Here is a 24,917-nt window from a genome sequence, read left to right as displayed (position 1 = left end):
AGATGTTCAACACTGAAATCACACTGATTATACTCTTTGCAGCCAAAGATGGAGAAGCTCTATACAGTCAGCAAAAACAAGAATGGGAGCTGATTGTGGTTCAGATCATGAACTCCTGATTCCCAAATTCAGAATTAAATTGAAGAAAGTAGGGAAAACCACTAGACTATTCAGATATGACCTAAATCAAATTCCTTACGATTATACAGTGGAAGTGACAAATAGATTCAAGGGATTAGATCTGTTAGAGTGCCTGAAGAACTAGGGATAGAAGTTCGTGATATTGTATAGTAGCCAGGGATGAAGACTAGCCCCGAGAAAAAGAAATGCAAAAAGGCAAAATGGTTGTCTGACAAGCTCTTACAAACAGCTGAGAAAAGAAGAGAAGCTGAAGGCGAAGGAGAAAAGGAAAGATATACTCATTTGAATGCAGAGTTCCAAAGAATAGCAAGGAGAGATAAGAAAGCCTTCCTCAGTGATCAATGCAAAGAAATAGAGGACAACAACAGAATGGGAAAGACTAGAGATCTCTTCAAGAAAATTACAGATACCAAGGGAATATTTCATGCAAAGACGGGTACACTAAAGGACAGAAATGGTACTGACCTAACAGAAGAAGAAGATATTAAGAAGAGGTGACAAGAATACACAGAAGAACTATACAGAAAAGATCTTTATGACCCAGATAATTACTATAGTACGGTCACTCAACTAGAGCCAAACATCCTGGAATGTGAAGTCAAGTGGGCCTTAGGAAGCATCACTATAAACAAAGCTAGTGGAGGTGATGTAATTCCCATTGAGCTATTTCAAATCCTAAAAGATGATGCTGTGAAAGTGCTGCACTCAATATGTCAGTAAATTTGGAAAACTCAGCCATGGCCACAAGCCTGGAAAAGGTCAGTTTTCATTCCAGTCCCAAAGAAAGGGAGTGCCAAACAATGTTCCAACTATCGCACAATTCTACTCATCTCACACACTAGCAAAGTAATGCTCAAAATTCTCCAAGCCAAGCTTCAACAGTATGTGACCTGTGACTTCCAGATGTTCAAGCTGGATTTAGAAAAAGCAGAGGAACCAAAGATCATATTGCCAACATCTGCTGGATTATCAAAAAAGCAAGAGAGTTCCAGAAAAACATCTACTGCTTTATTGACTACGCCAAATCCTTTGACTGTGTGGATCACAACACACTGTGGAAAATTCTTTAAGAGATGAGAATACCAGACCACCTACCTGCCTCCTATATACAGAGAAATCTGTATGCAGGTCAAGAAGCAACAGTTAGAACCAGAACTGGAACAACAGACTGGTTCAAAATTGAGAAAGGAGTTATATCAAGGCTGTGTATTGTCCTTCTGCTTTTTTAACTTATATTCAGAGTACATCATGTGAAATGCCTGGACTCATGTGAAGCATAAGCTGGAATCAAGATTGCCAGGAGAAATATCAATAACCTCAGATACACAGATGACACCACCCTTATGGCAGATAGTAAGAACTAAAGAGCCTCTTAATGAAAGTGAAAGAGGAGAGTGAAAAAGTTGGCTTAAAACTCAACATTCAGAAAACTAAGATAATGACTTCTGGTCCCATCACTTCACAACAAATAGATGGAGAAACAATGGAAATAGTGAGAAACTTTATTATTGTAGGTTCCAAAATTACTGCAGATGCTGACTGCAGCCATGAAATTAAAAGACGTTTACTCCTTGGAAGAAAAGTTATGACCAACCTAGACCACAGAATAAAAAGCATAGACATTACTTTGCCAACAAAAGTCTGTCTAGTCACATCTAGTATGGATGTGAGAGGTGGACTATAAAGAAACCTTAGCATTGAAGAATTGATGCTTTTGAACTGTGGTGTTGGAAAAGACTCTTGAGCGTCCCCTGGACTGCAAAGAGATCAAGCCAGTCAATCCTAAAGGAAATCAGTCCTGAATATGCACTGGAAGGACTGATGCTGAAGCTGAAGCTCCAGTACTCTGGCCACCTGATGTGAAGAACTGATTCACTGAAAAAGACTTTGATGCTAGGAAAGATTGAAAGCAAGAAGAGAAGAGGACAACAGAAGATGAGATGGGTTGGTGGCATAACCAACTTGATGGACATGAGTCTGAGCAAGCACTGGGAGGTGATGATGGACAGGGAAGACTGGCGTGTTGTATTCCAAAGGGTCTCAAAGAGTTGGACACGACTGGGCGACTGAACTAAACTATAAATGAGCACATGATATGGTGCATGATTTTAAATCTCTGAGGAAAGCAAAGAAACTAGGGAGAAAAAGAACTACAAAAACCAAAACATAAAATATAGCTATAATATACAGCTATATATACTTTACTTTATGCAAAGGAAACATAGAAAGTGAAATTGTTAGTTGCTCAGTTGTGTCCGACTCTTTGCGACCCCATGGACTATAGCCTGCCAGGCTCCTCTGTCCATGGAATTCTCCAGGCTCCAATACTGGAATAGGTAGTCATTCCCTTCTCCAGGAGATCTTCTACACCCAGGGACTGAACCTGGGTCTCCTGCATTGCAGGCAGATTCTTTATCATCTGAGCCAACAAGGAAGCCCCCAAATACAAAAAAAAATAGATTTATAATTAAGAATTATTTTCTATTAATAATGGTAACAAATACATGAGAAAGTGAAATTGTTAGTTGCTTAGTCAGTCTGACTGTTTGCAACCCCATAGTCTGTCCATGAAATTTTTTAAGTAAGAATACTGCAGGGAGTTGCCATTCCCTTCTCCAGATGATCTTTCTGACCCAGGTATTGAACCAGGGTCTCCTGCATTGCAGGGTAATTTTTTTTTTTTTTTCATCTGAGCTGTTAGGGAAGCCCAACAAATATATGAGACCCATAAATGCATAGTTTATCTTAACAGAGTTAACGCCTTTTCTTTTATGACCTCTGTTTTTGAGATTATCAGGTTCTCAACGATGAAATTTATGTGAGGCTAAATTTGGGTTCTTAGTGATGTCAGGGATGTGTGAAAATAGGATGAAGTGACAAAACAAGGAGAAAACAAGGTTATTATAATGTATTAGAGGAGAACAAAGGCAGTCCTTTTCTCAAACAAAATTCATAATCTATTTTAGAGTCTTTACCAGTCTGATAAATGTTGTATGAAATCAGCATAAAAAGTAATCTATTACATTTCAATTCAGCCAGCACTGAGCACTTACATCACATATGTCATAGTGTGAGGCTTTGTTCTGGACCATGACAAATACGATTATGACATTCTCTACCCCAAGTTGTCTATCAGAATTGTGTCTCACGGCTTGAAATTGTTAAATCCTTGGACTTTATTCTCGCCTAAATTCTTTTGACCTCCTGTGACATTTAATTCTACGATCAACTGACTCAGGAAATTTTCCTTCTTTGGTTACTGTGACCAGCCTCCTATTTAACTGACCTAGGTACTGCTTTTTGATTTTCATCATGTGTTTTTGATATTGTACCCGTTCTCTCCCAAACTTTTAAATTCTAGCTCTACCCCTACTTCACCCTCAAAGGCCATTCATTAACTCATTAACTATAGGTTTACGATTCCCAAATCTATAACATTTTTCACAGACATCTGAACATCCATTTGCTTAGGAATGTATATGTGCTCACAAAATTTATTAAATTAAAACATACATATAGTTATAACTGTTCATATACATGTCTATAAATACAGTAGATCACACATGACATAGCTTGATATAACAGGAGCTAAGGGTGTTGTGTTTAAGAGTATTAGCAGTATTTGAATAAACTATGCAATAGGGATATGGATTAATCGGCATCTTTGCATTGGTCATCTTGCATGCTCGCCATTATGAATGCTATACTCAGACAATGTTCTGCATCCTTCTATATGCTGAAGTTAATGATCAAATATTATTAAAATTCAGGACACTAATTATCTGATGTCAACATGCTATGGATAATTAAGAACTGCCTGTGTTAAAGCTATGCTAATTGTTTTTCACAGATCTTCTCTGGTCCTTGCGTCATTAAAAGGCAAGCAACCACAGGACTGCATGCATATCTCTACACAGCACTTTGTCTCAGAAGGTATATCATCCATCCTGCCTTCTCCCTGATTACTTTTCGTTAAGTTGCAGCAATTACCTCTCCCTTAGTGACTGACTCCTTTGTAAATGCAGTGCAAGAAATTTGGATAATTTTTTCTGGGTTTTTACCTCTTAATTATTTCTTGCTTACAATAGCATGTGCTAAGTTGTTTCAGTCATGTCTGACTCTTTGAGACCCTGTGGACTGTAGCCCACCAGGCTCCTCTGCCCATGAGAATCTCCAGGCAAGAATATGGGAGTAGGTTGCCATGTCCTCCTCCAGGGCATCTCCCTGACCCAGGGATTGACCCTGGGTCTCTTACTTCTCCTGCATTGGCAGGCAGGTTCATTACCACTACTGCCACCTGGGAGGCCCTTTACAACAGCATAAAGGAAACCAAAGTCATAAACAGTTTGAATTAAAACAAGTAGCAACCAGGCTTTCATAGTAGTAATTGACAGATTTGAAAAGCAAGATCTCCATAGTGTTCTCTCCTTTACCTTGTAACTTAGGTCAGTTGGTTAATGATCCTCTTGGATCAATGTCTTTTCCATATAGCTCTAATTTACTGCATTGCTTGACTAGTACAGGCGTTTTGTGGATGGTTCTGCATCATTCCACCAGGTAGCTTGTTTGAATCAAATTTGCTTCAATTCATCATCACCAATGAAGCAAAGAATAAAATAATCAACATTTACTCTCAACACCAATACTGAAAACAGAACAACCAAATGCTATTTGCAAAGCAGAAACAGAGACACAGACACAGAACTAGAGAATAAACATATTGATAAAAAATGGAAAAAGGCGGGGATGGGATGAATTGGGAGATTGGCATTGATGCATCTATGTTGCAGTGTATAAAACAGATAACTAATGAGAACCTACTCTATAGCAGAGAGAACTCTGTGTGCTGTGGTGATTATATGGGAAGGAAATTAAAAAACAAGGGGATATATGTATACATATGGCTGATTCACTTTCCTGTGCAGCAAAAACTGACACAGTAGTGTAAAGCAAGTATACTCCCAAAAATTTTTTAAACAAATAATTAAATAAAAACTATCTCCTACCTGTCTCATGTCCCTCAGCTCATCCAGGGCTTAAAATGGTGTGTGTGGTTGGGTGTAACAGTGTAGGAAATGAAACTGGGGAGAAAACCCAAATATGCACTTCAAGTTTATAAGTAGAAGTTTTTGCTTTTTTAATTGAGGTATAATTGACATATAACATTATATTTGTTTCTTCAGATGTTCATCATCAACATCATCATCATCACCATTACCAATTCACATTATATGTACTTGTCTATATATGAATAATGTATGAAATTACCATCCATTGGCTTTTCATTCTCTGAAATTCACCTATTGATTTCCTGCTCTTAAATGAAGTTTTTCTGAAACTGTGTCTGTCTTCATTATGCTATTCCTTTGGGATAATGGTTATGATAGTTTGCCCTATAATAACTAAGCAAACAACTCACAGATCAAAGCCTTTTTGTACTGTGGAACAATACCAAGTAAATTAGGTAACTGGTTTTGGTCAACTAAGGATAGACCAAAAATCACTTCTTGGTTCAATTTATATTGAAAATCTTTTACCAATATGTTAGTTTATATTCTCAGCAGAACAATCTTATTATATTACATACATTTTTCTGTTTATTATTTCTAACTGTATAATACCTCCAGAAAAAGAGGCTGAATTCAATACACATTGACTCAGGATCGTAACCGAAAAAAAATTTGCACATTTTACATTAGTCCCTGCTGTAACTTGTTTTATCATCTTTTTCTCCTTAAAAGTAAAGAGTAGGTGGTTTGGTTAGTCACAGTTCAGTTAAAATAGATTTTTTATATCTCACTTGAACAAATTTCTTGACTTTTAAAGAAAAGTAGCTGTTTCTTTATAAATAATATTCTAGTGGATATATTTTCAATTTTCTATAATCACTACTCTTTAAACTGACAGTAGCAAAATGAAGGATTTTCTATTAAGGACAATGCATACAATAAGAATTACTTTACATAATTCCATCATTATGGAGTATTCCAGAATAATGATCCTAACGGGCAGTCATATTTTTTGCAGAGTCTGTTTAAAGGAAGCTCAAATTTAACAAGTTACAAATTTAAATATCCAAAACATAGTTATAATTTTTTTTCCACTAGAGAATCCTGGAATAGCACTCACTTCTTAATCATGTAGAAATTGCTAGTTTAAAATTGCCAAGAATATGACAAACTTGCTCAAGCTTGAAAATCAGGGACAAAATTCATAAGTTATTTCATATTGAATGTTCTGCTACCATCAATGTAGCACTTTCTATAATTTATAAGATAATGAATTTGCTCTGTTAAAAAAAAAAAACTATCTTGAATGTTAAAAGGAAAATATTACTATTGGTCTTTCCAATACTTACTTTAATGCATTGCAGTAAATTAATTTAATACTTTTTGATGAGGAGAAATCACAGAAATGCATAAAATGCTTACAACTCCCATTCCTTGGCCTAGCCACAAAATTGTGTTCACACCTTAGCTGTTCTCACTCATATGGAAAATAAATTCAGTTCAGTTCAGTTACTCAGTTGTGTCTGACTCTTTGCAACCCCATGGACTGCAGCACGCCGGGCCTCCCTGTCCATCACCAACTCTTGGAGTTTACCCAAACTCATATCCATTGAGTCAGTGATGCCATCCAACCATCTTATCCTCTGTCGTCCCCTTCTCCTTCTGCCTTCAATCTTTCCCAGCACCAGGGTCTTTTCAAATGAGTCAGCTCTTTGCATCAGGTGGCCAAAGTATTGAAGTTTCAGCTTCAACATCAGTCCTTCTAATGAACACTCAGGACTGATCTCCTTTAGGATGGACTGGCTGGATCTCCTTGCAGTCCAATAATTTTCTTCAAACTATAGGTTGGAACTATATTATCTCAGGCATGGGTATTTGTATTAGTCTACTCAGTCTACCCTCAATTTGCTATCTGAAAAAACAAATTAATTTTCCCAAAGTTCTGGAAGCTGGAAGTCCCAGATCAAGGTCCAGTAGGGTTCAGGTTTGGATGAGGCTTCTTTTTCTGGCTTGTAGATCAAGCCAGATGTTGTGGTGATGTACTCACTGACCTTTCCTCATTGCGAGTGTATGGAGAGAGCGAGCCAGTTCTCTTGTGCTGTTTACGGTAAGGACACTAATCTTATGGGATTAGGGCCCCAACCTTTTGACCTCATTTAACCTTATTTACCTCCTTTCAGTCCCTACCTTCAACTATACTGTGGTCATGTTGAGGATAATGCTTCAACATAAAACTTTGGGGAAAGACACAACTCAGTCCACAGCAGTATTATATATGTGTTATTGCACAGATACAGTTCTTTCTTCAGATACATAAACATTATTATCACAAAAGAGCAATTTTGAGATTAAAGAATTTAAGAAAAGATTAAGATGTATTGAAATAAAAACATGACTCTTAAAACATACTAGGTTTCTTTCAAATGTTAACAGAGTTCTTTCATTCAATAGTATGTAGATCAACTTACAGTCCTAACAATGTAAGTGTAAATAGTTCATTACAAATATTCATAAAATCAGAAAAGGTGGATTTGACAATTTACAAAGATACTGAGACTGGAAGGTGGGACTAAGATGAAGGTATGGGGTGAGAACACAGGTGCTTATAGTTATTTCCTTATACATATTTTATGTATTTTTAATATAAATTTATTTATTTTAATTGGAGATTAATTACTTTTCAATATTGTATTGGTTTTGCCATACATCAACATGAATCCGCCACAGGTATACACGTGTTCCCCATCCTGAAACCCCCTCCCACCACCCTCCCCATACCATCCCTTTGGGTTGTCCCAGTGCACCAGCCCCAAGCATCCTGTATCCTGCATCAAACCTTGACTGGCGATTCATTTCATATATGATATTATACATGTTTCAATGCCATTCTCCCAAATCATCCCACCCTCTCCCTCTCCCACAGAGTCCAAAAGACTGTTCTATACATCTGTGTCTCTTTTGCTATCTCGCATACAGGGGTATTGTTACCATCTTTCTAAATTCCATATATATGCATTAGTATACTGTATTGTTTTTCTTTCTGGCTTACTTCACTCTGTATAATAGGCTCCAGTTTCATCCACCTCATTAGAACTGATTCAAATGTATTCTTTTTAATGGCTGAGTACAATCAAAACCACAATGAGGTACCATTTCATGCCAGTCAGAATGGCTGCAATCCAAAAGTCTACAAGCAATAAATGGTGGAAAGGGTGTGGAGAAAAGGAAACCCTCTTACACTGTTGGTGGGAATGCAAACTAGTACAGCCACTATGGAGAACAGTGTGGAGATTCCTTAAAAAACTGGAAATAGAACTGACTTATGACCCAGCAATCCCACTGGTGGGCATACACACCGAGGAAACCAGAATTGAAAGAGACACGTGTACCTCAGTGTTCATTGCAGCACTGTTTATAATAGTCAGGACATGGAAACAACCTAGACGTCCATCAGCAGATGAATGGATAAGAAAGCTGTGGTACATATACACATATTTTAATTAAGAAATATCATAGAACAGCTATGTGCTATAGTCTTAAACAGTTATAAACTGCTACTGCAACTGCTACTGAAAAAGTTGGTAATATGTGTTTAAAACAGTAGTCTTAAGCACTGATGAAAAATCTCCAATGTTGGTCTCTGTTCATGCTTTTACTACATTTGATATCATATAAAAAGAAATAAATCAACTCTATTTTCAGTAAGTTTTCAAAATATGGAGACGTATGTATGTGTGCTAAATCACTTCAGTCATGTCTGACTCTTTGCAACCCTACGGACTGTAGGCTTCCAGGCTCTTGTGTCCATGGGATTCTCCAGGCAAGAATATTGTAGTGGGTTGCCACGCCCTCCTCCAGTAGATCTTCCCGACCCAGGGATTGAACTCACATCTCTTATGTCTCCTGCATTGGCAGGCAGGTTCTTTACCACTAGAGCTCCGTGGAAAGCCCATGGAGAAGTTAAGTATAAAAGATTTCAAAGTTAAATGGGACTTGTATCTTAATATTTCATAATAAGGTTCCTTTAAGCTTTTGTTCTAAATCTCTACTAAATACTAACATATGGATGAAAACTCATTTGAAGAATGTAAATATATTTATAGCTTCAAGACCAAATCACAAAATTTTTATACTTCAAATCGTTATCTTATATAGTCACTGCATAATTTAAATAAAACTATATTAAATTTGAATTAAACTAACCCTTTATATATTAATCTTGATAATCTTAGAAAGTCTCTTTACATGGCAATAGATAACTAATTTATGGATTTAATTCAACAAGTTTACTAAGCATGTACTTTGGGCCCTATACATAGTAGAGGCTAGAGAATAATACCAAAGATGGCACTGTTTCTTTACACTATGAATTCTAACAGGAAAGACAAATATTTCACAGATATTATAAGAAAATGCATGAGATACTTACTGTAAGATCACATCACAAAAAGACATAACTGTTTCCCAAATTTTTGTTGTGAATTTGGGATGTGAAGATGCTATGTAGGCATATGGGTCTTTACGTTTAAAGTGATTAGCACACACTAAGTAGTCAATAGTGTTAGATGTCACTATTAATACGACATGGCCGTATTTCTTATAATGAAAATTTTGCTAAAATAGTATCCAAAAAATCTTCTTTTATACAGATGTCTTAATTACTGATATATATTGATGGAAAACTGTAAATGGATCTACTACTTGTTAAGCAAAGCATATAAATTTCTGAAATGTCATGCCCTCTGGTAAAAATTAGCATGACTGAATCCTGCTATGCCATTCAGATACATCAGGTTTATAAAATAACTAGAAACAGAAATGAACATTTTGAATGGGTTACTGTTAAAGGAATCTCACTCAGTTGATTCTTCTGCTGCAGACTGCATAAGCATGTATATTTTATAAGCATGTATATTCTGCTGCAGACTGCATAAGTAATGTATATTTTAACAACATTAACACTATTTCTAAAAAAAATTTTGTTGTCACTGTTTTTTTTTTTTTTTTTTTTTGCATTTATATCCTGTTTCACCTTATGGCAATTGCAGCATTTAATAATAGTCAGTAAATCTCTCAAACAAGAAACTATATTTTCTTAACATTATGTTCCTTTAAAATATAAATTAAGCTTATAGATTTCTAAGAAATCTCAACATACATAAACTTATATGGAATTAGTTGCTTTTACGTAAAGGATACATAACTTGATGGCCTGCTCTTTAAAATCATTGCAAAGAGATGATCTGAATTAATTTATCAATATGAGAAAAATCATCACAGTTGAGTCACATTAATGAATGGGAGTGAAGATATTTCTGACAAATAGAGAAAATTATTTTGGTTCTCTTTTTTTTTGTAGAATTTTACTCACCTATAATATTATATAATATAACTCTATGGTTATATTTCATATGGAGCATTATGTAAAGTTCAAAAATCTAAGTAAAGTGAATACTGAAGCAAAGCTTAATTTTAACAGAGAAATAGATCTGAGCATTTGAAAACACAAGGGAAATTAGTCAAGATATGAAGAGATGTCTCTGAAGTTTCTTAAAAGGGGGTAATAAAATCATAGCTGTTGCTGTTCAATCACTAATTCATTTCTAACTCTGCAACCCCATGGATTTTAGCCCACCAGGCTCCTCCATCCATGGAATTTCCCAGGCAAGAATAGTGGAGTGGCTTGTCACCTCCTTCTCTGAGGGATATCCCCAGGGGAGATCAAGGGATCAATCCACCTCTATTTCTTAGCAGGTGGATTCTTTACCACTGAGCCAGATGGGAAGCCCATAAAATCATAGATAGGAGGCAAATAACACAGTTATCAATGCTTCCTTCTCAGAGACTATATGCATTATTAATATTTTCAGGAAACAAAACTTCATTAGGAGGTCCCCTTTTCATTGAGGAGTAATCTATCACCAAACCATTGAATCACTCTCCAAATTCCCATGTAAAGGATTGGAGAGCTAAATTCTTTAAGGTAGCAGCCTATGACAAGATTACATAATATAATAATTCTGAGGTAAGTAGGATACTTGATTACAATACTCTGGGTCACCACTTTATAATTGCCATGTGACATTACTACGTCTAAGTTTCAACTTTTTACCTGTAATTGGTATTGATACCTGTCTTACTAACTTTACAAATTTACTTCAAATTTTAATGATACAGAATGTATATAAGTGCCATAAAAACCATTCATTCATATACAACAAAACCGAAGATGAGAAAAAGAAAATAGTTATTTTTTTGATAGAGATTCTCTGAGATAGCTTTGTAGAGAAATTACGGGTCTCTACCTTGACATGTCAGCATTGCTGATACTTTCTCATACTTTCGGAAATGTTTTCTACATATCTACTTTCCACAGGAATCAAGGCTAAGCAGGGTATTAAAAAAATTAAAACTGCTATATGGAATGTATCAAATGTTCTGTGAAGATACACAAAAATTTAAAACATAAACCAGGGTTAGTTATGCAACTTGCCTATTCAAAACATCCTGTTCCCACTATCCCCTCCTCCAATTAGAAAGGTCTTCTTTCTTAAAAATAAACTTTTCCATTAGTTCTTCCCAGAAAGCTCTATTCATCCAGTTTATACCACTTATTCTCTAAAGACACTCTAAACTTTGCCCCTTGTACTCTTTGATATGATTTAGTTCTATGTAATATATGTTATGAGAGATGGCCCCCATTCCCTTTGGTGAAGGAATGAAGAAAGAATTTGCTAGCTGCTGAGACAGCTGCTCAAAAACAGACCTCAGTTCCCTGTCCCCTTTTAGAATTTCCTTGTCTCAAAAACGACACATTCCTAGAAAAGCTTGCAGTCAATGCCTGTGTGACAAAGAGGCATAAAAGCCTGCTACTCTCTTTTCAAATTGGGACAATCTGACGATCCCTTACACGTGGAGAATTCCCATGGAGTTGGCAGGGGATTCGAATGAGACTGTATCATGGCTCAACTTCTCTTCTGCTCAGTTCCACTCCCTTCTTTCTCTTCAGATAGTGCTGATTCCAATTACAAGCCCTAACACAATTCCTGCAAGAATCTCTATCACACTGTCTGCCTCCTAGAGAGCCCAATTTGGGAAATCAATCCTCTTTTAAGAGGTTACAGCTTTCATCCTTAATTAAGAATTGTAAGTCATAGATCTCATTAAAAATGATAGTATCTGTACACATATTACTCAGCTATCAATAATCAGCAGTCAACCTTGCACTGTGCAATGTATAGTTAGTATTCTATTATGACTGTCCATTTAATTACTGATACAAGATGAGCTCTTCGAGGTCTATCTCAGACTTCTCCTTTACTTAGGAGGACTACATGAGTCCAAAGACATTAAGTGATTCAACTTGACACTCTTTTTGTGTACCTTTTACATTTAAAAAGTACCAAAAAATACATTGTGTTCACTCACTAGTAATTCTTATCATTCAGTTCAGTTCAGTTGCTCAGTCGTGTCTGACTCTTTGCGACCCCATGGACTGCAGCACGCCAGGCTTCCCTGTTCATCGCCAACTTCCAGAGCTTGCTCAAACTCATGTCCATTGAGTTAGTGATGACATCCAACCATCTCATCCTCTGTCATTCCCTTCTCCTCCTTCCTTCAGTCTTTCCCAGCATCAGGGTCTTTTCCAATGAGTCAGTTCTTCACAATTATTGTAATTGTTGCAGTATAATAACACACTCATTGTATTCTAATAAATATTACAGGTATTAAGCTAAAAGCTAAATTTTCTAATAATATGAGGAGTTAAGTAGCATGAGGAGTTAAGTAGCATGAGGAGTTAAGTAGCATGAGGAGTTAAGTAGCATGATCCCATCTATTTAGGAGAAAGTTCAAGTTAAAGAGGTGAAATATCTTATCTAACGTGAAGTAATCATGTCATCAAATATCAAATCCTATGCCTTTTCCATTCATGTCTGAATGTTTTCACTCATAAAGTCACTTAACTTTTCTTGCATGTGACTAGCTTCCTCGTTGGAATTAATTGTACGACATGAGTAATACAGAAAGAACTATGCTAGATGGTAAAGACACAAACATAACATAATTATTGACCTGAAGAATAATTGCTAAGTCTCTTCCATCTCTTGGCGGGAAACCACATATTATAATTTCATGTTTTCTAACAAAGCTAAAAATTATCTGATTGTCTAAGGGATCCCACAGTGAATCAAGGTATTACAGACAGAGACAGTAATTTTAGGGTGAGCGGTTTTTACTAACTTTTCTGCAGCCCATTTTGGTGTGTTAATGCAGTTGATCTGTGGGAGGAAGGTAGTGGTGATTATTCTGTTTTCATGGGACAAGTCCTCCTGAGAGCTCAGAAAATGAATTACTCATCCTCCTTCCAGGAAAACCATATTTATTCTAAAGTTCTAGATTGATTGGCATCTTTTCTGTGAAGACTCCCTTTCTTTCCACAGAAGAAAATCATTCCTTCTTTGAGGTTCTATATTTTGTTCCTAATCTTGTTCTACAGCATGTATCACATTATATTCAGGTACCCTCTCATTAGTTGTATAACTTAATATACAATGGCTACAGTAATGGCTCCTCATAAGGACAGGACCATTCTTTGCTCTCCTGTTCTCAGGATCCCACACAGTGCTAGACATAAATTGACTTATATTGACAATACTACTCAGAACAGTTGTTTGAGTTAATGTTCTGAAAAGTAGCAATTAAATAGTTACCTCTTCAGAACACTTATGCAATTATCAAGACCAAATCTGTTCCAGAGAGTCTTCCACTGTAAGGAAGAATGAGGATCATAACGTCATAAATTAAATGCATGTGCTTTTCCCCTTACACACACACACACACACACACACACACACACATGCACACATCTCCAATGTACAAGTTTCATCTGTGTGACTACACACTTAATAGATCAACATCCTTTTGAACGAAACAACAACAACAAAAAATACATTTTAGCCAGCTTGTGTAGGTCATATGTTCCTGATAAGCAAACACAGAAACCATCTAAATATAAATATCATATATTATGCTTCTCTATACATGTCTCAACTCTTTGCATGAGGTGGCCTGAACTGAACTGATACATGTCTCATCTTAAAGTTAATTATTTTTTTAAACAAGACTCTGTCTTAAGATAACCTGTGACTGAACAAAATTAATTTCTCCCTCCTGCCATGCTTCAACACACAATTGCCAATTCTGGGCCTCGATTATATCCCCCACCTCGGACACATGACGGTAGATAAAGATTATAGTGTGCTTTGCCTTGGCAGGTCCACAAAGTGTTGCAAAAAAGAGGATTAATCAGCAATTATGCTCCTCACTGAAATAACACTTTTATGACAATAAAGAGTTTAAAATTTTCTTCAACATCACATTAACAGGATAATATAGGAACGTACCCACCATTTTATCTCCATTTTACTCACGTAGAACCTCTGTGGTCCACCTAAAAAGTATTACCTCGTAAGTGGCAACAGGGGCTAGTATACAGGTCCTTAAAAACCTATAACCCTACTACTATCCTGAGGAAAGGACAAGGGGGTCTTCAATGCACTTCCATTTCCACAAATGCTGCTATGGAGGGTCCTGAGCTTCAGACTTCAGATTTAATAGAAAAAGAACTACGAAGTATACACACAATCTTTCAAACACAGCCTGATGATTTTCCATTCTTACTCTTTCATCTTGCCCAAACACATGGCCAGATTCTTTTTGTCCCAGTGGGTTGCTGATGAGGGTAATAACTGACCATAGACCCTTAAATTCATTACTGAAGTGACTGCAGCATAAACTAGGTGGGAGGTAATGCATTTTGGTTAATGCAGAATGAGAATTTTAAGGATCATTGTAGGTTTCCAGGGATGATCATAAATACAGGCAAAGTTTCAAATCATTCTCCCTTTAGAAAAAGGAAAAATACTGATGATGTGGGGAGGGGGGTGGGTATCAGTTTAACTGAACAATAATCACTAACGTATTTTATATGTTACGCTAAAAACATATAATAACTTAAAAAATTACCACAGCTTGCTGCCTTATTAATGTACTTCTTTTTGAAAGCAGAAAAAGCTAAAAGTATATATTCATGGGTTTTTAGCATTTGAGATGTATGTAGTTGGGGCTAGGCAATTGTGAATTAATGTTTTAACATAAAAGTCCAAACTAGTTTTTTTTTTTTTTCAACTGTATTGTATTTATTCTTTTTAAAATGTTAATAGCTTTTTTGAGATATAATTCTCATACCGTAAAATTTATGCATTTTAAGTACACAATTCAACATTTTAAAGTATATTTACAGAGCTGTATAACCACAGCAATCTAATTTTTATACATTTAAATTACTCCTCAAAGCAAACAAACCTGGTTTAATCTTAACCAGGGTAAACAAGGGATAAAGCCATTTTACTTAACTACTATAAGGTAGTTGATTCAGGAATTTATGGAAAATCTATAACCTATTTAGGCTGTGAAGTGTTAATTTGAAAAGTTAAATAATAGTCATTTAAAGAGCAAGAAAACAGATCCCCAAAGTGGTCTATCTGACAAACTCTACTTGTGGTATCAGTTCAGTATCTTTAGGTTGAATTCAAAAATAAATAAAAACATCCCTTCTTACACTTGTTATCAGCAGGAATAGAGCAGTTTTTCTAGCTCAGCAGACCTAACAGTTTTTATTAATGATTCCAAAGATAGCTCTAGGGTCACAAACAAGAACCCAACATGTTTCAGAACCACTTACTGTAATGTTATGATGACAAATTTCAATATAAAGCAACACAAGTAAAAATATCTAACGACAACAGCATTTTAAAAGAATGGTAAATGAAGTGAGGGTAAATAAAATGAGCCAATACAAGTATTAGTCAAATCAGTTACTTCTTTTGTCCAATTTTTGAAGATTTAAAAGTTTCTATGCTGTTTTACCTCCACATGTCAGCTTTTACATTAAGAAATCTGATTTGCAATAGCCTTTTAAACAAACATCAAAATGAAGCCTTTAAAATAGGAACTCACTAATCTGTTCAAAATGGTAAGCATAAGACTTATGCATAGGTTTCATTATACAGATATTATTTAAATAGATAACATTTTATTAAAATTGGTATAGATATGGAGAATAGATTAGTCTATGTCCAGGAATTTGTGATAATAATGTCTGTTGACAGCTAGCCAAAGATTAAGAATACCTTGTTATAACCTTATTATGATGCTTACACAACTCAGTACTCTGGTACAGGTCTAATTTTATTAATGACAATGATATAGCACTTGGCTACATTGAGTGCATAGCATCATCCTTCAGCAGCAAGAATTTTCAAAAGTTTGAAAAAGCCCTCAATTTCTGGAACTTCCCTCAGTCATTAAGATTTTTCTGAAGGTTTAGAAAGTCCCCAATTTCTGAAGCTACCTTCCCAATTTATATTTTCCAAAACCAACTTAAACACAGCAAAGAATGACCAAGTAAGGCATCTTAAATGCCAGTAAGAAGACAAGTCAAAATTGCTTTTAGGCTAAGCTACCAGTTCACAACCTTCATATTTATTATATTTCTTAATTCATTTATTTTTTAATTCTCATGAGATCTCCTAAATACTTTTTCCAATATTATAGACATTCACATGACATGATCACAAATCTAGAGATGAATGTAAATTCCTTCATGCAATTTTTAAGGCAGATTTGCCATCTATTACAAATATCACATTTTATGTGGTTGTCACTACTTGAGACATTGAAGCCAACTCCTTCATTATTCCTAATTATATAAATTTTGATCACAAGCACTTAACACATAGCACACCAAAAGGTAAAAAATGCAAGAAATATCCCACATCTTATTTTGTCCATTTTCCCTGTCCTCCCCTTAACAGAATTGTTCCTCTTAGAGCAACTTTAACTGGTTTATAATTTATCCCCTTTTATTTCTCCTGCCAGATCTCTGCAGGAGATGTTAATGAGTATAGTAATGATTTAACAGACAACAGAAGAAATAACAAAGAAAAGCTAAAGGTGTGAATACTCAGCAAGCTGGAGTAATCAAGTTCTGTACAGCTGAGTTAAGGAAATATTCAAGCGCGAGATCTCACTTACTTTTCACTCAGTGAAGACAAACAGGAAAACATACCTGCTTGACCTGTGGTGACACTGACAGCCGCAAAGAGCCTCTGGGATCGACTTAAGTCAGAAACTCCATTTACAGCTTCAACTTCAAAAGTATAATTAGCGTGGGCCAGCAGGTCCATGACAGTGACATAGTTATCCTCTAATCCAGTCTGCTGGGGCATGTAGCCAATGTTACTCCCACAGGGAACGCATTCGCCCTGCTCCCAGCTGCATCGCTTACACAGTATTCTATAGGTCACATCATTTCTTCCCCCATTGTCTGCAGGGGGACTCCATTCCAAGCTCACTGTGGTTTGGTTGATATTGAAAATGAGGTTCTGTGGTGCAGATGGAGGCCCTTAGGAAACCAAAAATAAGTAAATGAATAAATAAAAATGGCCAAAAACAAACAAACAAACAAATGAAAGGATCCACGTGGGGCATTAAACTAGTGGCTCAATTACCACACGGAAAACTAGTTGAAATGCTTTCTTTCACATAAACATTTCATTACCTTTCCTAGAGAAACCTTATAAAAGCCTTCTTGAATTCACTTGGCAAGAGGCTTTATTTATTTTCCATTTAATATGTCAAAATGAAAACAGGATAACGACTGTCTTTGTAGTTTTGCCACGGTCTTTAGCTATTTTTCTCTGAGCAATTAAAAAAGAATAGTTAATGCACCTAAAAAACAGTTGTGCAGTTGTTTAAAAATAGTTTTTTTTTAAACATATAAGAGAGAATACATCTATTCATTCTTAATGTGCTCAAGAATGATTTATAGTAATGTCTGGTATTGGCTTTGGATTTGAGTCTCTCAAACATTCATTCATTGAAGCATCAAGATGTGAGATTTGCTGTATTTAGTGATGGAATTTTAATTCAGAAACCATTACTTTTTAATTACATTTAAAGCCATGCAAGACACAAATAACTTTTACATTTTATTTGTTATTCCTATTGGATACATGTGTAAAATATGATTAAAATGCAAGATCTGGGAGACATGAAAACTACACTGATGATGATGTAAGGTGTATCTATTTTATATTATTGTTTAGCCTTGGTGGTTTATGGAAAGTTTGTAAGTATTTAATAATAATTAAGAATGTACTCAGAAATTTCAGGCTTATCTCAATGATGTCACAATTCTACAAACAAATGGAAGGGATCTGAAAGTCTTTATTTTACAATTACGAACTTACTTGTGCATGCCACATACGGTGGGTCAGATGGAGCCCTGTAGTACCCGTCCTCACAGTCACACCTTGAGGAGCCTTCTTTATCAGAAAAACTGTGAGTTGGACAACGAGAGCACTGAAGATCTTGAGAAGAAGATTTGTAGAACCCACGGCCACAGGCTGAGAACACAAAAGAAAGTGAAAATAGAACCATGAGAACAAGCAGACCCTTTCTGAATTTTAGTAATTTTTAGCAAACAATAAAATGTGAAATCTGATTTCCAAATGTGCTATCATCAGACTCAATAAAAACCTGGATTCTAATAAGAAATTTCTAACATATTCTTTTTATATCTGTAGCCATGTTTCCTGACAACTATCACTAACTATAAGCTGTAAGTCTCTAATTAAACAGAAAAAAAAAAGGGAAGAACATGCCCTTTATGGTATAATTCTATAATTCTGTTTAGTGTATATCAGTAAACCTATTTTACAATACTACATTTTAAAACAAAATAATAAAACCCAACTGATACACCAAACTTGGACCTGTAGTTGGCATCAGTCCAAAATCTAGAGCCCCAAACTAAACACAAACATAATTTATTTAGACAAAATCTCAGCATGGTTAATTCAGGGGAACTTTGATTTCAGTAGTAATTAACTTGCTTGTTGATTTGCATTAACACACTTCAAAGTTCTGTTTTCTTAATCTAATACAGCTGTAAATTAAGTCTTTATGTGTGAATATGGTTATTAGTGAAAAATACTAAAATCATTTTATGACCTGACTAGAAAAATAGTGATGCAAAAATTTTTATCTTAAAATAATAGAAATGTATTCCCCCTACCAATTTTCAGAAAACTTCAAGGTATAATTTCAACCAATTTAAGTTCTAAGGCAGTCTGCTTTCCACTAAGCAAACTTCCCTGTTACTAAAAATAATGAAATCCTATGGATAGGAGAAACCTATTCTATCAGAAATAAGGAGAAAGCCATTAACTACAAGCAGGTGATGACTCTTTCTCCTCTACTGGGAAAAGTTAGGATAGTCACAGTAACACAGCTCAGCAATGAATAGACAGGCACCCAAGACATCTACCACCTTACAGTGACTTTCCCTTACTCATTTAGACTACATGTTATAAAATCAAGTAACCTGGAAGCATTTACTATCCCCAGACATTTTACATATTTATCTTCAATTAAAATTTAGCAAATTCAATTTTCATTATTTCAACATTTTTAAATTAATTGATGGTACCATACATTGAGTATATTAAAGAGATTCAATTTGCCCTCCATATTTATTAAGTGAATATCTCTTTAAGTTTCAGTGACCTTCAAATTTAATGGAAATTAATAAATCATATATATAAAGAAAAATTACTGAATATTTAACATGAATTCAATTATAACATCTATGTATTAGGTTCAAGTTTATTTAATATTCTCAACTTGGGCATTATTCAGCAGCATAATCACATTTTCACTCATGGGTGGGAAAAACAATCCTATCTTATTAAGAAAATCCTATCTTATTCTCTAGAAAAAAAAGTTAAGTCATTCTATACTTTTGTTCACATGCTGAATATTTAATACATAATTTGGTACAATTAAGAAATCCAAGTTATCTTTTAAGCTTAAAGAAAAAACAAGGCTGTTTTATATGAAGAAGACAGGTATTTTAGATAACTTAAAAATTTAAAAATAGATTATATTGTGATAGATAAAGATTTGTGAACAGAACTATCATTATCTTTATGTAAATACATGATCCACTTTTGCTCTCAGAAGCCAGTCTGCCTTTAGTTGGCCTCCTCAATTCCTGCAAGAGGGAAACACTGGCAAACATATTAGGCCAGAAGATGAATGCATCTTCACATGTTCTTATAGCAATTACTACAAATCTAAGACACAGAACTGTGAGATCCATTATGAAATAATATCAAAAAACACTTTAGAATGTTTCTAAAGATATGACCTTGCCACATAAAAGAATGGTTAACTGGTAGGATAAAGGATTTAGCATGGATTTCTCAGGCTGGAAATTCCTCTAAGTATGCACTGTATCTTGCTCCATGTATTATCTGTAATTCAGTGATCAGATAGAATATCCATAATATAGAGACTGCAATGCTTTATTCACAACCTGCAGCTTGATAACACAAAGTCCCAGAGAATTAAAAAAGAAAAAAAGATAAAGACAGAGGGAAGAGGTGTATGCTGATAAGTCTTTGATGATATTATGTGTATTTATTTACTTTTTACAGGGATAGAAACTTAGGGAACAAGGAAATGGACACAATGGCAACATGATTTAACATCTACTAGGTAAGATCAACATTTAACATCTACCGGGTAAGCTTTTTTCTTTTTTAATTTTGTTTCTATTCCCAGGTCTTGCTAGTGGTAAAGAACCTGCCTGCCAATGCAGGAGACTTGAGAGCCCCTGGTCAGGAAGATCCCCTGGTCAAGGAAATGATAACCCACTCCAGTATTCTTGCCTGGAGAATCCTATGGACAGAGGAGCCTATAGGGTCACACAGAGTTGGACACAACTGATGCGACTTAGTATGCAGGTAAGATCAAACAAGATTCTACTAGGTAGCCTGGTACCTATCAATTCTGGAAGCCCTACCTTGTTGTTGTTGTTCAATCACTAAGTCATGTCTGACCCTTTGCAATCCCATTGCTATAGCCCACTAGGCTCCTCTGTCCATGGAATTCTCCTGGCAAGTATACTGGAGTGGGTAGCCATTCCTTTCTCGAGAGGATCTTCCCAACCTAGGGATCGAACCCGGGTCTCCTGCATTATAGGCATATTCTTTACTGTCTGAGCCACCAGGGAAATCCAAGATCAAACCAGTCAATCCTAAACAAAACCAATCCTGAATATTCATTGGAAGGACTAAAGCTGAAGTTCCAATACTTTGGCCACCTGACGCAAAGAGCCAACTCATTGGAAAAGACCCTGATGCTTGGGAAGATTGAAGGCAAAAAGAAAAGAGGGCAGCAGAGGATAAGATCATTAGATAGCATCACCAACTCAAGGGATGTGAATCTGAGCAAACACCAGGAGATAGTGAAGGACAGGGAAGGCTGGCAGGCTTCAGTCCACAGAGTCACAAAGAGTCAGACTTGACTTAGCAACTGAACAACAACAACCAGGTAACACTTCCAGAACTGGTAGGCAGCAAACTACCTAGTGGAATCTCTTGCAATTCTCATCCTCCTGTTGCAAATAAAGGCTTCTAACTAAAGGCTTACTCCCACTTTTCTTACAAATAAGGAGGACCCATTTCTTGCTCCACTTCCATGATTTGTAGAATACCTATGGTACCTAATGTAGAGAAATTTAAAACCCTTATCACTCAACTTTCAAATTACATTAAATTCTGTTACCATTTTAGCAGATGGGAAAACAGATTTGAAGCAAAGTTAACATGAGTTCCTCAAATAATTCCATTGTCTAGGTTAAAACTGGATTTAAAACACAGGACTGCTGATACTTAACCATATGCTATTGCTTCAGCCTTGACTGCTGAATGAGCCAAAGTCTGGCATCTATTCAGTGTGTCTTGAAGCTTTAGCATCCCCCAAATGAATTTTCAGTGGTTATCTACTATCTTTTAGTATACCCTTTGACTATTTAAAGCTATTACTTTAATTTAGAAAATGGTGAAATAATATCCTAGCTAGCACACCTTACAGAAGAGGTGTATTAAATAGATCTTTTCAATTTCACTATGGATTTTGGCACTGAGGATGCCTGCAAAATGATGGAGTACATGCATGGCCATCATTAAATAGATAATGAGAGAAGCAATCCCAGAAAAATGTGGTCATGAAAGTCTTAACTTTTTTTTTTGAAGTACTATTCTGTTTCAGTTCAGTTAATATTGAAAATAATAAGTTGTAACAAGATGGCTTTCACTTACCATCTAAGGAAGCCATTAATTTAAATTTATTAAAAATAAGTATAAAATCTTGGGAGCTGCAGTATGAAAAGGAAAGCCAAGAACACAAGAAGACATAAGCTGTATCTTTTAGGATAGTAGTTTGAGCAATTGGGTGGTAAAAAGTTTCGGAAAGAAGTAACAGATGCTCATAAAAGTAAAATTTTAGATAAGATATCTAGATGAAATAGCTTGAGTAAAATACTCAGGAAGAGAAACTGGGGTGAAGTGATATACCTGAGATTTAACCACTTAAGGAAGACTTAAATGAGCTCTCCAACTGCTCCCAAAAGCCTACATAGAAATAAAGGCAATTTCTCCTTTCTTATAAATGCAGCTTGTTTTCCATAAAGGTAAAAGTAAAAAAGTTTTTCATGGTAAATGCCTTCTGAAACCTCAATCAAAGATAAATTCCCTTCATACATAATGGTGAAGTATATAAGAATAACTTTCTAGGAATTGTGATATAGTGGTTTTACAGCTTTTTTCTTATTTTGCTTATTTTTCTTACTTTGCTTCAACTCTCAATTTGTTCAACAGCATTTGAACTCAAAGCAGACTAATTAATATAGTGTATGCACTATCGTAAAATTATTTACAGTAAGAAACATACCATTTTAATTTCCTGCCTTTCAATAATTTTGCTTTTTTAACTGAATATTGTTTTAAGGTAATGTTTCATTGTATTGATGAAGACTAGAAATATGTATAAAATTTGTTTTCAATATTAAATTACTTTTTTTAAAGTAATACTTCACCAATTGTTTTAGTAACAATATTTTTCCATGTCACCACAAAGACCTGTCTGGGACTGATTCGTTGGACTGTTTTTTCCCAACCAGTAATGAATGGGTCTTAGTGAATAAAATAACATAAGTTCATTAATCCTGGAGTTAAGTAAGAACCATAATCTTGTCAGATTTCATACACTAAGCAAGTTTTTGCTTAGCCAGTTGTTTAAATGGAAAACCACCAAAGAAAATCTAAGAAGTACATGAAACTTCTGTTTACTAGACTGTAACAAGATTATCTACTGCAATATATATATATATATATACTAAATTACATTACAGAATATACTATATTTCAAGATCTGCTTTATTGTCTCCAGTAATGAAGTAACTGTAACATTATACTTAACTTCAATTATTTTTAAATAAGAATATCATCTTCTATAACACAATTGCTTCAAATAATATTTGGGATTTAAATTCTTAAACAAACAAACTCTATAAGTAAATTACTTAAGAGCAATAAAATTCTGAACACAAAGATATAAGAGAGTTTATACGAAAGACTTGTATTCTGATTCTTAAACTCTCCTAACAACAGCACACTACATAGTTGTCTTCAATGGATTGCAATTGTTTAAGCAATGGGGTGCCAGGCCTTTGAATATACACTTACATGAGGCAGTTTGTGCAACAATCAGGGCACTGGTGTAAACAACTGTTTGTTCTCAATGAACCATCCTAAAGACCATTGTAAAAGCCATAGACAAATTTCCACTCTTTAGGTGGAATTAGGTGAAGTGGAATACTTTTTTTTTTTTTTTTTTTTTTTTCTGATCAAGGGTGCAGATACTCAGACTTGCCCTGGTGCATGACCTACAAGCATAAGTTTGGGGGATATCCTAAATGATTATACTTCTAAGGACATTCTCCCACAAAATGGTTATTCTTGAAAATCCATATACTTTTAGATTTCTACAGCCAAGAATGATTCCCTTGACCTTAATGGGCACATTTTTTGGAAATCTTAAACTCCATCTTTAATTTCAGACATAGCTGACCCCATCCTAAACCTTAAGGCACTGAAAGTCTATGCCTTAGTAGGCTGCCTTCTATGACTGAGCATGGAGGTGTGCTTTGAAAAGAAACTAGTCTTGGCATTATTAAAAATAACTGAATCATTATTAAGGCTTAGATATTTCTATAATATAAAAACTTTCTAGGTGCTTAGAATCATCATCCTGGAGGTTCTATGTCTTTTCTCAGATTACCAAAGTCTGGAAAGAATGTATGTTAATAAGATATTCCTATCATAAAATTGATGAGGGAAATAAGATTAGATATTATTGAGAGTATAATAAGTTGAAATGTTAAAATAATGAAAACTTGACATTCATTAATAAGCCAATCAAAAATTAGGCAAAAAATCTGAACCTATATTTCTCTATGCAACATATATAAGTAGCCAATAAACACACAAAATGATGCTCCAGATTATTAGTCATCAGGGAAAAGGAAATCAAAACTATACTGATAAACCACTTATACCCAGTAGGAAGACAATCAATAAGACAGCTAAAAGAAGTCTAGTAAGGATACGGAGGAATTAGAACTCTTATATATTGCTATTGGGAATCTAAAACGGTACAGCCAGTTTGAAGAAAACTGGCAAGTCTTCAACAGTTTAAACATAGTTATCATGTTACCCAGCAACTCCACTCCTAGGTATGTACCCAAGAGAAATGAAAACATTTACTGACACAAAAACTTGAAAATAATTAAATGTT

General features: G+C 35.2%; 1 protein-coding gene across 4 annotated transcripts in view; it reads right to left on the bottom strand.

Moving 5' to 3' along the window:
• The window catches only part of EPHA7 (EPH receptor A7), a 213,485-nt gene that overhangs the window by 126,505 nt on the left and 62,063 nt on the right, over nucleotides 1–24,917 (bottom strand). For all 4 annotated transcript variants that reach the window (XM_005684669.3, XM_013966476.2, XM_005684668.3 and 1 more), the window contains exons 4-5: nucleotides 18,464–18,619; nucleotides 17,281–17,616 (exon numbers count right to left, since the gene is read on the bottom strand). In XM_005684669.3, coding sequence (XP_005684726.1) covers nucleotides 17,281–17,616; nucleotides 18,464–18,619 — 492 coding nt within the window. The remainder of the gene's footprint in view (nucleotides 1–17,280; nucleotides 17,617–18,463; nucleotides 18,620–24,917) is intronic.

Source organism: Capra hircus, chromosome 9 (genome assembly GCF_001704415.2).
Source record: "Capra hircus breed San Clemente chromosome 9, ASM170441v1, whole genome shotgun sequence".
Taxonomy (NCBI): domain Eukaryota; kingdom Metazoa; phylum Chordata; class Mammalia; order Artiodactyla; family Bovidae; genus Capra; species Capra hircus.
This window is presented reverse-complemented; position numbering and strand designations above follow the sequence as displayed.